Source organism: Panicum virgatum, chromosome 4K, assembly GCF_016808335.1.
Source record: "Panicum virgatum strain AP13 chromosome 4K, P.virgatum_v5, whole genome shotgun sequence".
Taxonomy (NCBI): Eukaryota; Viridiplantae; Streptophyta; class Magnoliopsida; order Poales; family Poaceae; genus Panicum; species Panicum virgatum.
Genome location: NC_053139.1, coordinates 46,433,368 through 46,446,308, shown reverse-complemented (window position 1 = coordinate 46,446,308; position 12,941 = coordinate 46,433,368). Strand labels below are relative to the sequence as shown.

Genomic DNA, 12,941 nt, shown 5'->3' with positions numbered 1-12,941 from the left:
ACATATTATATAACCCAACATTACCCGGTGAGATAGCTAACTAAATCAGATTAAATAGGTGCAAGGAGTATGCTTAGCTGCTTGCCTGGGTTAACTTCCGACTCGACCACGAACGGGACTCCGGGTTCGGGCTCCACGGGCTCGGCGGGTTCCACGGGTTCGTTCTCCGACGGTCCGGTCACTAAAAGGCATGAATGCAATGCATGAATTAAAGAAACGAACTTAACCACATGCATAAATCATGAAAATAAATGAGCATGCAGAGGACAATGCAAAGAACTCATGAAAATTGGTTTTGCAGCAAAAGCATTTTCCTAAAAATAACCATAAATAGAACAATTTTCAGCTAATCAAAACAAGATAAATCAGGAAAGACATGTAAACTAAACTAAACAAATCTAAGAAAATTATCTTTGAAACTAGGCAGCAACACAAGGCTAACAAAATTGGTTTTGCCATTTTATCACTTTCCTGCACAAAGTTCTATATTAAACCATTTTCAGACAAAGTATAGGAAAACAAACTAAACTTTGATACACAGCAATGAACCAAGTAAACAAGGTGCACCACTGAAAACTACACCTAACAAGGAGTCTAACAAAATTTGGTTTGACATTTTTCGAGCAGCACACAAATAACTAAGCAATAAACTCACTTTTGCAAGATAAAACTATAGATAAATCTACAACAAAGTAACATGCAAAACAATATTTTTCCTAAGTACATCTCAGCTAGAGGAATCCAACAAAACAAGTTTCACAATTTTTGGAGCTACACAAGAATTTCTAGAGATTTTGCAAGATTGCAGCACAAATAATCCTAAAGAAAACCTAACTAAAATTGCTAGGAACACCCCAGCCGGCCAGCCCAGGCGCTGACAGGCGGGGCCCACGGGCCAGCTGCCCACCAGGCCGGGTCAAGGCAAGGCCAGCGGCCTTGACCCGCCCGGGAGCGCGGCGACGGCGGCGGCGGCGCGAGGCGGGACGGCGAAGCAGGGCCAGAGCGGGCCGGGGAAGGCGCGCACGGCGCGGAGGGGATGGAGGCGAGCCTCACCGGCGGTGACGCGGACCAGGAGCGGTGACGGACCGGCGGCGCGACGAACAGAGGCGGCGGCGGGCGGAGGCGCTCGTCGCCGGCTCTGCAGGGAGGGAGAAAAGGCCGGGTTAGCGCCGGAATCGGAGGAGGACGACGCGAGGAAGCTTCCTACGCGACGAATTGAGACGATGCTCACCGGAGACAGCGAATCGCGGCGGCGACGGGAGCTCGGGCGGCGCGGCAATGGAGGGGGGGGGCTAGGGTTTGAGGCGGGGAACGGGAACGGGCCGGGGGCGGATAAGGAGAAGGGTGAGGAGAGAGTGAAAGGGCGGCACGGCTCACGACGATGGCCGGCACGTGGCGCGGAAGCCGAGGATGGACGCCGGCGGGCGACGCGTGCGGGCGGCGCGCTGGAAACAGAGAGAGGGAGAGAGGAGGCGGCTTACAGGTGGGCCCGGCGGGGATTTTCATTTTCTTTTTCCCTTTTTTTTTGTGGGGTGTGACAGAAACACTCTCATCGTGCAAGGCCCATTATTAGAAAGTGTTATGGGACTTCAAGCTCCATTTATCACTCCGGCAGTACCTGACCTTCGACTGCCCAGAAGACGATAAATGTCGTACCCAACCCAATACCGGATGCAATTCCATAACAGCCTACCATTGTTTCAAAAAAAAAAAGAAAAAAAAAAGACTACCATGTACGCGGGTGATTTAGGGCATGTACAACGGGCTGTCCACACCCGTCGACATGCACGGCAATTTTGCATGAAGCCCCCTAGCCCGTGACTACGACCAACCCGGCGTCTCGTTCGTCTACTGCATCGGCGCATGGTCCGATGCGAGGCGATGAGTCCAGCGCGTGTTGTACAACTGGCTCTCGAAGGTCGACGGCAGCATGGATCTTATGCGCGCAGCCACTCGTGTCTGGGGGATTTTCCCCTTGGAGGCAACACTGCGCGCATGCTCTGGCATGGCTTGCTTGCGGAGGCCAGTCGGCCATGACTTGCTTGCGGAGTCCTGTCCTCTTCCTCTCGTAGACTCGTGCTCACCGTTAGCTGCAGACCGCATCACGAAGGTGGATGATGCAGGGATGTGAGGCACCCGCCGGCCGTGCTGCTTGCTTGGATGAGCTAGAGGGGAGAAGATGCTCGTGTTGTGCTTGGATTGAGCAGAGAGATTGGGAGATGAGCTTGCGGAAGATTAGATTTGGAGAAGAAGAAGCAAGTGCGGGTCCCATTTGAATGTACTCTAATTTCTCTTACGTATGCAACAGAGTAGCTATAAAAATCAATTATGCATTAGATCATCATGAGTTTATGTGTCAAAGGATAAATTAATCACCCTGCGGACAGTCAAACAGACAATTTATTGTACAAGCTGTCTGTTTATAGTAAAAAGACAGCAGCTGTCTGCACTATTGTATTTGCCCTTAGGCGGAATCCTGGTTGCGACTTGGATGACCGGATCGATCGAAGAGCCATCCGGCATGCCACGCTTTCTCCATCAAGAAACTACCCCTTGCGGCCTTGCGCAACCGTCAAAACGCCACACAAGGACAGGACGCCAATCACACTGGACACTACTGCCATGCTCAAAAACTAGTGCCATGCTCAAATGCCCAGCCCCCCTGGCGGAACGGAATGGATGAATGATCCAGTGCTTTCCAGCCGGCACCATTCACGGTGAAATGAAGACCGAATCGGAATCGGCGTGTGATCCCATCACCGATCCGTGTCCCCGTCGTCGATCGTGCCTACGCTCACGGCTCACGTACACGAAGCAGGTGAGTATGGGATGGAAACGAAAAGGAAGCAGAAAAATAAATAGAGATATCTAAATTCGTTTCCACACAAATTCGTTTCCACACGTATTCGATCCGCTTCCATCTTAATAGATCTTTTAGAGGATTGAAATTGGAAGGAGACCGGAAGATGGATATATATGAGATATTCGAATCTGCTTCTATAGCATCCATCTCTATCGGCGAGGGTTCACGGTGACCGGGCTCGCGTCACGGCCGCCCGCGCCGCCGAACCAACCTACTCTAGACCTGTTCTACGCCCGCCGTCAGCCGCCGGAGAAGCCGCGGGGCGCCCCCGGCCTGGCCGACCGGGGGCACCGTTCGGCTTTTCACGCGCGTCCAGGCGGCCGCAACGGTCAAAAGCGCAGCGCAGGCATCCGACGCTGGCCCTCCCGGACCCACCAGGCCAGGCTTCGCCAACACGCGCCGGACGTGGCAAGAAGAGAAACGGTGCCCCCCGCACGGCCGCACCCCCCGCTCCCCTCGCTCTCCCAGTCCCAGCCAGCCCCTTCACACTAGCTCACTCTCTTTCCCCCTCCCCTCTCATCCCGGTGCCCGGCGCCGCCGCTCCGCCATGGCGTACTCGGCTGGCGGCGGCAAGATGTCGGCCGTGGACGCCATCCTCGCCGAGGCGGCCGACCTGATCGCGCTCGAGCAGATCGCTAAGCTCAACACCGCCCACCTCGCCGACGACTCCGCCCTCCCGTCCAGCCTCGAGTCCCGATTCCGCAAGCTCAAGTCCCTCCCCGCCGGCCCGGCCGCGCCCGTCAAGACCCTCGGCCGCAGCGCCACCGCGCCGCACCCCACCCTGCCCGTGCCCGACCCGCCGCGGCTGAGCCCTGCGCCTCACCAGCAGCCCGCACCCACCCCGGCGGCCCAAGAAGAGCATCCACCGAGGCCCGCGGTCCAAGGCGAGCGGCCACCGGGAGGCGCGGCCGCGGCGGAGGCGGCCGACAAGAAGGGCGACTCCTCGCCGCCGCCGCAGCTGCGCCCTCCAGCCATCGTCCCCGCGGTTCACGACGACGACGAGGACCTGAAGAAGCTATTCGGATCAGGTGGGCTGGGCCGGCGGACGCTGCGGGAGCGGAACAGGGGCCGGGACGACGACGGCTCTCGCTCGCCGCCGCCGCCGCGCCAGGCGTGCTGCTTCGGCTTCTCCCCCAGGAAGCCCCTGCAGAGGACGCCGACCAAGGGCAAGAAGGCCCATGGGTCAGGGGACGGCGACGTTCTCGGCATCGACTCCGGCGAGTGGGGCGACGAGAACAGGAGGATGGTCACCGAGCTCAAGAAGCAGCAGCACAAGCTCAAGAAGGCGCTCGAGGAGCAGGTGAAGGTCAGCAGGGAGACCGCCAAGATGGCAAGCTGGGTCAAGCAAGCGTCGGCGCGCATGACTCATACCGCGGCCATTGACGACTTGCTCAGTGACTGCGAAGACGATGAGGAGCTCAAGTAACCAAAAGCCGTCGCCTTGCCTGTCTTCTTTATCAGTAGTTCCACTGCATTGATCGCAAATCCATCAAATGCTTACCGTTACTTTGGAGCAGAGCTAGCATAAGACTTGAGGTTCCAGAGAAAATGAAAATATGCTGTTTTTTCTTTATGTTTTTAGATGAAGAAAGATGTAAAATGAAATCAGTATGTAAGGAGGCCATGAGTAATAGAAGAATGATGAGAAACCTTCTATTGTCAAAATGTCTGCTCATCTGTTCTTTCCTCTCTTTTTTTAATTCTGTTTAAATGTAAAAACCATTGTCCATGCACCATGAAGCGTCTAAATAAATTCAATAATGACAGGGCACTATTGGGTGCAAAAGTTAATTAGGGAAAGAAAATAGTATCAACTGTTAGCAAATCTAATATTTGTTGTGCATCAAATGTTTAGACAAATAAATTCTTAAATAGTGATGCCTGAATCCTAATTGATTGATCCTGCTTTTAATTTGCAGTCAATTACCATAAAGCAGAATTTAAGCAGCATAGTATTGCAGAGAAAAGAGAGAAATGAAAAGTATTTTAATTAATGAAAATATAGTTGGCTGGAAACCACATGATGGCTGATTACATAAGCTAACCCTGTAGTTAGCTGAATCTAGTCACAAAGTCAATAATCAGCACACCTAATATTTTTCTACATTTATTTGTCGCACCAGTTCCTAAGATATGACTCAGAATGAAAGCAACATAAGGAACTTCCACAATATCAATTCATTCCCATAGTTGTCTATATCCTTCTCATTATTCATGACTCTCGCTTTCTGATTCCTCCTTTATTTATGCCTGATAGGGTTACTTTGACCATCAACCCTGATTGACATTTGCACTCAAGTTTAAAGCATACCAGTAATCCTGATTGGCCACCTAAGTGCAAATCAGCATCAGTAAACCCAGACCTTTTTCACCTCTCTGTGCAACATAAATATTTCGAAGTTTTGGACACGAGAGTTATGCTGTGATCCTCCCACTCTTTGCAGGCACATTATTTCCCAGCATAGGAGAAAAATACCAATGAGCGATCATCTTGATGAATGGGAACTTTCTATCAAGTGCGATCAAAGGATTAGCTGATATGTTGAAAGTAAATCAAGTATGCCTTCAAAGTTGAAATGGAGAGGTTTCAGGTCATGGACATGGTCATATGATAAGGCAACATTTACATGTACATAGTGACACCATAGAAGTTGATGGCCACCAAACTTCCATAGTCTAATGAATGTTTTTTCCAGATATTCTTTTCACCAAATCAGCAGTAGATAAAACTGATAATACAAAATAAAATGCCTACTTGGTGGATTAGTTACTTGGAACAACATTTACAATTTTGTTGGATTATCAGAGTAGATAAAACTGATAACACTAACTAAATTATCTACTTGGAATAACTTATGCAAAGAGATAATCCATCTTGTAGTGTCATTGGAATAGGAGAACTAGAGAAAGATAGCATATAAATTAAGGTGTACTCCTCCGTCCCGGAAAGACCATTCGTTTAGAAATTTTCAGACATGTTACTAGTACTAGAAAATGACCATGTTACCCCTAATTAACTATAGCAGTTGTGATTGAAGACCGTGCTGTTTATTTGGTTCTTTAGAGTCTCAATAAATGCAAATGTATTGGAACCAGAAAAGTAACATCTACTTAAACATTTGATTGACTCCATGCTCTTCCCAATGCAATTCTTTCTTGATATTTGATATTACTTTAATTAGATGGACTTTACTATAATCTAGATGAACAATCTTTGTGGGACAAAATTTGAAGGCTAAACGAACGGTCTTTCCGGGACGGAGGGAGTAATATGAAAGCATCTAGGCCCTCAAGGTATGTTTCGGTGATTAATGACAACCATTATTGTGACTAATGAGTTTGTGCAGCTTAATGAAATCTTATCGCTCATTGGATCATATGTTAAAAGGCCCCTAAATTTCATTATTTAAAAAGGCGATCTCGGTATTCAACTCAAGTATATAACAAGACTAATGATCTTTCTAGTCCTAAGTGTCGCAAGGTTGAGAATGACACTTAGGTTAGTATAGGTTTTATAGTTTTGTAGAGGTCGCACTATTAAGAGGGTAAGGCCAAGTAACTTGAGCATGGACATGGTCAATCAAAAATGGATGCACACATTGGTCACTCAGGTTCTTGGAAGCTCAAACAAGTGCTATTCAGTTCATATCTCAAGTGACTCAGCCGTTCGAGCTCACCTCTCTACTCCAGCAGCTAGTCAGTCAGCAGAGAGAGGATCGGCTCGCGACAGAGGCCCGGCTCACTGCCATCCAGAGGGAGGCTGCTTTAGAGCACGCTGCATCTGAGGAGCGGTTTGTCGGCCTACTTGACAGAGTTACTCAGAGGACAGACGCTCAGTTTCAGCAGATGCAGCAAGGCATGATAGCTATGTTCGGCATGATCACACAGCTATACTCTCACTCCGGACTAACCCCACAGCAGCCAGGTCTTCAAGGTATGGGAGCACCTACACGTACAGTCACTCCAGTTCCAGCCTCTACTGCAGCTCCAGCTTCTTCGACGACACCGGAGACCACATTCTCGTTGTCCGCACTTCTTGGGTCTACCAGTCGTCAGATCTTCTCGCCACTGCCAGCAACTACGCTTTTTCAAAACTCACCGTCAGCGGTTCAGTCAGTCGCCCTCCCCATCGTACCACAGGCACTACCTTCAGGGGGAGGAGGAGGAGAGGAGTCCCTACTTCCACAATTGACGCAGCCAGCAGCCTCAGCAGTCACGTCTTCAGATGCTGACACCTCTTCTGCTGACTCGATTACGACTTCTACGGATCCTCTCCCAAGCAGTGCCAGCACGAGAGCCTCCACGACAGCCACACCTCCAGTCAGCTCGGACCCGCAGCTCCCGTCCGTCACCGAGGGTTCTCCGTCCGACGACGACGACGACCTGGACCGCTTCCTCGCCGTGCCGCGACAGCAGGATCCGTAGCTCGACTTTTTGGTGCTTTGATGCCAAAGGGGGAGAGAGTTAGGGGGAGTCACAGAGGAGTTGGAGTCAGGGGGAGGGTAGAGCTAGCAGAGTGCTCGTAGATGCCAGGACTTGATTGGTGTATCTTCATTGGTTTTTGGTTCATGGACATGTATATTTGACTCTTGTGCGTGTTGCTCTTTATGACATGTCTATGGATGCTTTTCTTTTCGCGCGTTAACCTTTCTTGCTTTACTCGTTTAAGTGATTATTTGTGTTGTCATCAATCACCAAAAAGAGGGAGATTGAAAGCATCTAGGCCCTCAAGGTATGTTTCGGTGATTAATGACAACCATTATTGTGACTAATGAGTTTGTGCAGCTTAATGAAATCTTATCGCTCATTGGATCATATGTTAAAGAGGCCCCTAAATTTCATTATTCAAAAAGGCGATCTCGATATTCAACTCAAGTATATAACAAGACTAAGGATCTTTCTAGTCCTAAGTGTCGCAAGATTGAGAAGGACACTTAGGTTAGTATAGGTTTTATAGTTTTGTAGAGGTCGCATTATTAAGAAGGGTTAAGGCCAAGTAACTTGAGCATGGACATGATCAATCAAAAATGGATGCACACATTGGTCACTCAGGTTCTTGGAAGCTCAAACAAGTGCTATTCAGTTCATATCTCAAGAATATTTGGATTTCATTCAAGACTCAGATTAGAAAAAGCAAAATCAAGAAAAAGTCTTATCACCGGTTTAACCGACAACATAAATTTTCTATACGTCGATTAAACGCAGTTGCTAAAATCTGGACACAGTGTTCACCGGATTAACCGACGATGTTTAAAATTAACGTCGGTTCAGTTGTCCAGAGAGTCGGTTTTTCAGGGGTTTTCAGGCTTACACTCACCGGTTAAACCGACGAATGATTTGAGTTAGCGTCGGTGCAGTTGTCCAGAGAGTTGATTTTTCAGTTGATCAGTGGACAACTACACTCACCGGTTAAACCGATGATACGTCGGTTAAATTGACCGAGCTGTAACGGCTAGTATTTCAAATGGGCAGTTTACATTCATCGGTTAAACCGACGATGACTTTTGGAGGGCCGTCGGATTAACCGGCATTGCGTACTTTTCTGGCAGTTTTTCTCCAACGGCTCTATCCACGTGAGCTGCCTATATATACTCCTCCAATGGGTCATTTTGAAGTCTCTTGACACCAGGCAACACTCATACACTCATTCTCTTGTTGAGAGCCACCTTGAGCTTCACATTCCACTCATTTGATCATTCAATCATCCAAGAAGCAAGGCTAAGGACTTGAGTAAAGAAAAGCTTGTGTGCATCCGTTCTTGGTGATCGGTTCTTGCTCAATTGAAGGCCCTACCTTGTTACTCTTGGTGATCGGCATCACCTAGGCGATCTTGGTGATTGAGGTGCTTCTTGCGGAGCTTGCCAAGTTGATTGTGGGAGCCCGAGGAAGATTGTACGTGGCTTGAGCTCCACCACGCCAGGATGGTGAACAGAGACTCTTAGTGAGCACCCTCGTCTTGGTGACATGGGAGGTGACAAGACTCTTAGTGAGTGTCACAACGTGGATTAGGGGTGTGTGCCAACACATCGACACCACGGGAAAAAATCTGGTCGTCTCTTTCCAACTTTTTATATTCAAGCACTTACTTTCATGCAATTTATTTATGTGCTTGATCCTAGATATCATAACTTAGCTCTACCTTACTTAAATTTATATCTTGTTGTATCCTTTATAGCTTGTGTAGGTTGCTTAGTTAGCCGGTTGGTGAATTGAGCCTTACTAGCATTGCATAGGTTAAGGTTGCCTTATTTTGTTTTAGAAATTTGAAAAAGGCCCAATTCACCCCCCCTCTTGGTCCATCGATCCTTACATAATATAAAACTAATACCCACCTTCTGTTTCCTTTCAGATGATTTCTTCACCATGCATTTGCAAGCACTAAGGGCGGTGACCCTGACACTAGGAACATTGACACCTGGGCCATTTAGGATAGCAAGTGTTCCAATTTCAATAGATACCTGTCCAAGCATTTTGCATACATCGTCACTCAACCAATGCATTCATCATTCAACTCCAACATGTCAGCTGCAAATGAAATACTCACATCCTCTTTGTTCCAATATAACAGAGGCATCATGTAACATTTCTCGAGCTTTCCTGTCTGGAGTGCATCCAGCACGTTCCATTTCCTTGTAAACTTCAGACACCTATTCCAGCCAAGATCAGAATAATTTCAATCTTGTGAGTTGTGATGCTTCACAAGTTCAATAGCATCAGATAATTTATACTATACATCCCAATCAAGAAAACTGAAATTTTGAAGGCCATATTCAAGCTGAAAGCAAGACATTTCAAATCGAGGTTGTGTGCAGGTTACCACGCATGGCTATTTAAGTTAACAAAAACAGAGATAAAGTGGCAGACCTTTTCAAATTTCTTTGCTCTCATGAATGTTTTCATAAGTGTAGTGTATGTCACAACATCTGGGCTCATACCCTAAGAAAAAAAGAATAAGTAATCAGGAGTGCGAAGAAAGCAATATGCCATAGTACCTGGAAACAATACTCAACAAAAAGAAATCCTCATTTTCATCTTATTTCAGGATAAGGTACATACACTATCCTTGATATGCTGGAATACAGCCAGTGCCTCTAAATGCCTTCCAGCAGTGCCAAAAGCGTTGATTAACAAATTCAGCATAACAAGATTTGGCTCAAATCCTTCTTCCTCCATTAACTGAAGTACATTTACACTTTGTTCACACAACCCCTGAAAGAGATAGAAAAAACCTTGAGTAAGCAGTCCACATTATCCACACAGGCTGAAACATGTGCACAGGGACAGACAGATATCAATGTTCTACTGGCGAATTAACCTTTTCTCCCTAAGGAAAAGGCACATGCAGAAAATAGTTGATGATTATACAGCAGTGAGCCAAGCTGTGATTACTTACCCTTATCAAAAATTCAAATGGAGCGATTCTCATTATCTCAAATGTACTACATTTAGATTCCTGGTTCAGATTGAGTGCTAAATCAGATGGGGAAAGATAGTCATACCATTTCTGCCTAGATCAACACAGCACTGTTTGCCATGGTACTACTATTTCATTTCGCAGTGCAATGGCTATCAACTACATTAAAATTTAGTAACATCAGGTATTGTACTGAACAGATAAACAAAAATGTCAGTGATCCAGTGATATTATTTAAAGAAGATCGGTCTAGCGTATTCTAAAAATAATAAAACGGTAAGCCTAAATCAGGTATTGCATTGAACAGGTAGATGTCGGATCCAGTGAGTGATAATATTTACAGAATATCATATTTCCAAACCCAAAGACTGTCCATCTAATACTCTGATAAAGAACAAAATTGTGAATCTATGTTAGGGGAGGTCATCAAATCAAATTATCTAGCAATCTTCATTCAAAAAAATTATCTAGCAATAGATCATGGTTCCCAACCCAGAAATGGTCCATTTTGTTCTTACAGAGAACAAAGTGTGAGTAACTTTACAGCATTACTGTAACATACTAACATGTTCACAGACAGTATTAAGATGCAAGAAAAGACATTTGCAAATATATTCAATTTAAAGTAGCGGGAAAATATGATACAGTGAGGTAAAAGTTCATTCCATACATGTTCACAAGTTTGACTGACCTGTTGAGCATAAGCGTTGGCAAGGACACAAAAGACGCGAGGCGAAAGCTGCGTATTTTCAGCTTTGAGAGCAGCTATACACTCATGTGCATCACGGAAATGGCCATATTGCCCATAAATGTCAACCAATACAGCATACACTGCGCCACTCTCCTTGAAACCTCGATTCTTCATGCCGTCAAACAGCCTTTTTATGTCATCCCACTTCCCCTGCTCCCCCAATCGGCTGATGATCATAACAAATATCTTTGGGTCCGGGTACATCCCTTCCTCCTGCATTGACGTGAAGAATCTCAGAGCACGCTTCATGTTCCCAACTCGACAATGCCATAGAATCAGAGCATTCCAAGTCGAAATGTTTGGTTTGATCCCTTCCGCGCGCATTTTGTCGAACACCCTGCGTGCGTCCGCCAACTGGCCATACTTGCCGAATGTATCGATCAAACCATTGTAAATCTTAACATCGAGCTCAACCCCGAGCTCCTGCATCTCCATAACGAGGTCGGTGGCCTTCTTCCACATGCCATTGTCCCGGTAAAGCCGCACCAGCATGCTGTACCCTTCGGTGTCGAGCCGGATGCCCCGGCGCCTCATCTCGCCCAGGACCCACCACGAGTCCTCGAGCCGGCCCGCGCGCGCGTACGCGTCCAGCAGGAGCATGTAGGTGCGCCGGTTCCGCGCGACGCCGTCGTCGGCCATCTGGAGGAGGAGACGGTCGGCGAGGCGGAGGTGCGCCCTGGCGAGCAGCCCCTCGAGGAGCGCGTTGTAGTGCGCGGCGTCCGGGCGCGGGCCGAGGCGGCGCATCTCGAGCAGGAGCGCCTCGGCCTCGAGCGTGCGCCCCGCGCGGCCCAGCGCGCGGATGAGGCGCGCGTACGCCGCGGCGCTGGGGCGCGCCCCGGCCGCCTGCATGTCGGCGAGGAGGCCGAGGGAGCGGGACAGGTCGGAGCCGGCGTGGGACTGGATATCGCGGTCGTAGGACTCCCACGGCCGCTCCTGGTGCTGGTGCTGGTCCCCCGCCGCGGCGGAGCAGCAGCATGCCACGGCGCTGGCGACGCGGCGCCGGTACCAGAGAATCGGAGACGAGAAGGGCGGGAGCTGGAGCGGCGGTGGCAGATGGCGGCGGACGGGCAAGTGGGGGGCGTCCATGGAGCGGAGCCCGCGCTCGCTGTGGTTGGGATTTGCCGGAGGATGAATTGGGTGGGCCGGCGGGGAGGTGGCCCGACCGGGCAACGAGAGCCGCAAACCAACTCTGTAGACGTATTTCCAAAATACGCTAACTAGCTGGGTCGGCGTCTCCTTCCCAAGTGAAGCCTGATTTCCGTGGAAATTCTGAAGTGCTCCTAGTCAGCTGAGCTGTCTGAATTTCTGCATATAGATATACTCTCTTTGTTTTTATTTATATGTCATATTAGTTTTTTCCTAAGTAAAATTTAGCAAACTTTGACTAAACTTGTAGAAAGAAATAATAACATTTACAATATCAAATTTGTTTCATTGAATCCACCATGAAATATATTTTGACAGGGCATATGTTGAATAGTATAGTTGTTGCTATATTTTTCTATAGATTTTGTCAAAGTTAGCTAAGTTTGACTTAGAACAAACTTAATACGAGATATAAATAACAATGGAGGATATATGAATAAAGTCAAACTGTTTGATTGAAGTTTTGTTTTATAAAAAAAATATCTGGTCACCACAAGAAGCAAGGCTAGCTCTGATTAGTGTCAAACTGAACACCTGATAAATTGAAACAGGAAAAGGAGTGTCAAATCGAGCTTTTGTACAGTCAAATCCCCAAATCGGAAGGGTATATTAGTTATGATTTGAACGTGCAAATAAACACACCGGCCCAGCGCCGGCGCGGTGATTTCAGGATGCAAGAGCACGGTGCTTTAATTTCTGCCTGCGACTCAAGCTTCAACAACGACAAGTGCAGGATTCGGTTCATTTTGAACGACACGAACCGTGAC

At 47.9% G+C, this 12,941-nt stretch overlaps 2 protein-coding genes across 7 annotated transcripts; one reads left to right on the top strand and one right to left on the bottom strand.

Annotated features, from left to right (window-relative positions):
* Positions 1-3,301: 3,301 nt before the first annotated feature.
* On the top strand, positions 3,302-4,528 carry LOC120704451 (CREB-regulated transcription coactivator 1-like). Its single transcript, XM_039988848.1, has one exon. The coding sequence runs from the start codon at positions 3,411-3,413 to the stop codon at positions 4,287-4,289; it is 879 nt and encodes a 292-aa protein (XP_039844782.1). The 5' UTR covers positions 3,302-3,410; the 3' UTR covers positions 4,290-4,528.
* Positions 4,529-4,834: 306 nt separating this feature from the next.
* On the bottom strand, positions 4,835-12,177 carry LOC120704450 (pentatricopeptide repeat-containing protein CRP1, chloroplastic-like). 6 transcript variants are annotated; one of them, XM_039988843.1, is made up of 7 exons: positions 10,969-12,168; positions 10,257-10,316; positions 9,920-10,072; positions 9,728-9,799; positions 9,408-9,510; positions 9,196-9,321; positions 4,835-5,426 (listed from the first exon to the last, which is right to left on the bottom strand). In XM_039988843.1, exons 1-6 carry the CDS (start codon positions 12,112-12,114, stop codon positions 9,311-9,313), a joined length of 1,545 nt encoding a protein of 514 aa, XP_039844777.1. In that variant the 5' UTR covers positions 12,115-12,168; the 3' UTR covers positions 4,835-5,426; positions 9,196-9,310. The 6 variants fall into 6 exon arrangements, with proteins under 6 accessions (XP_039844777.1, XP_039844776.1, XP_039844779.1 ...); XM_039988842.1 differs by having other exon boundaries at positions 4,835-5,372; XM_039988845.1 differs by having other exon boundaries at positions 4,835-5,194.
* Between the last annotated feature and the right edge of the window lie 764 nt (positions 12,178-12,941).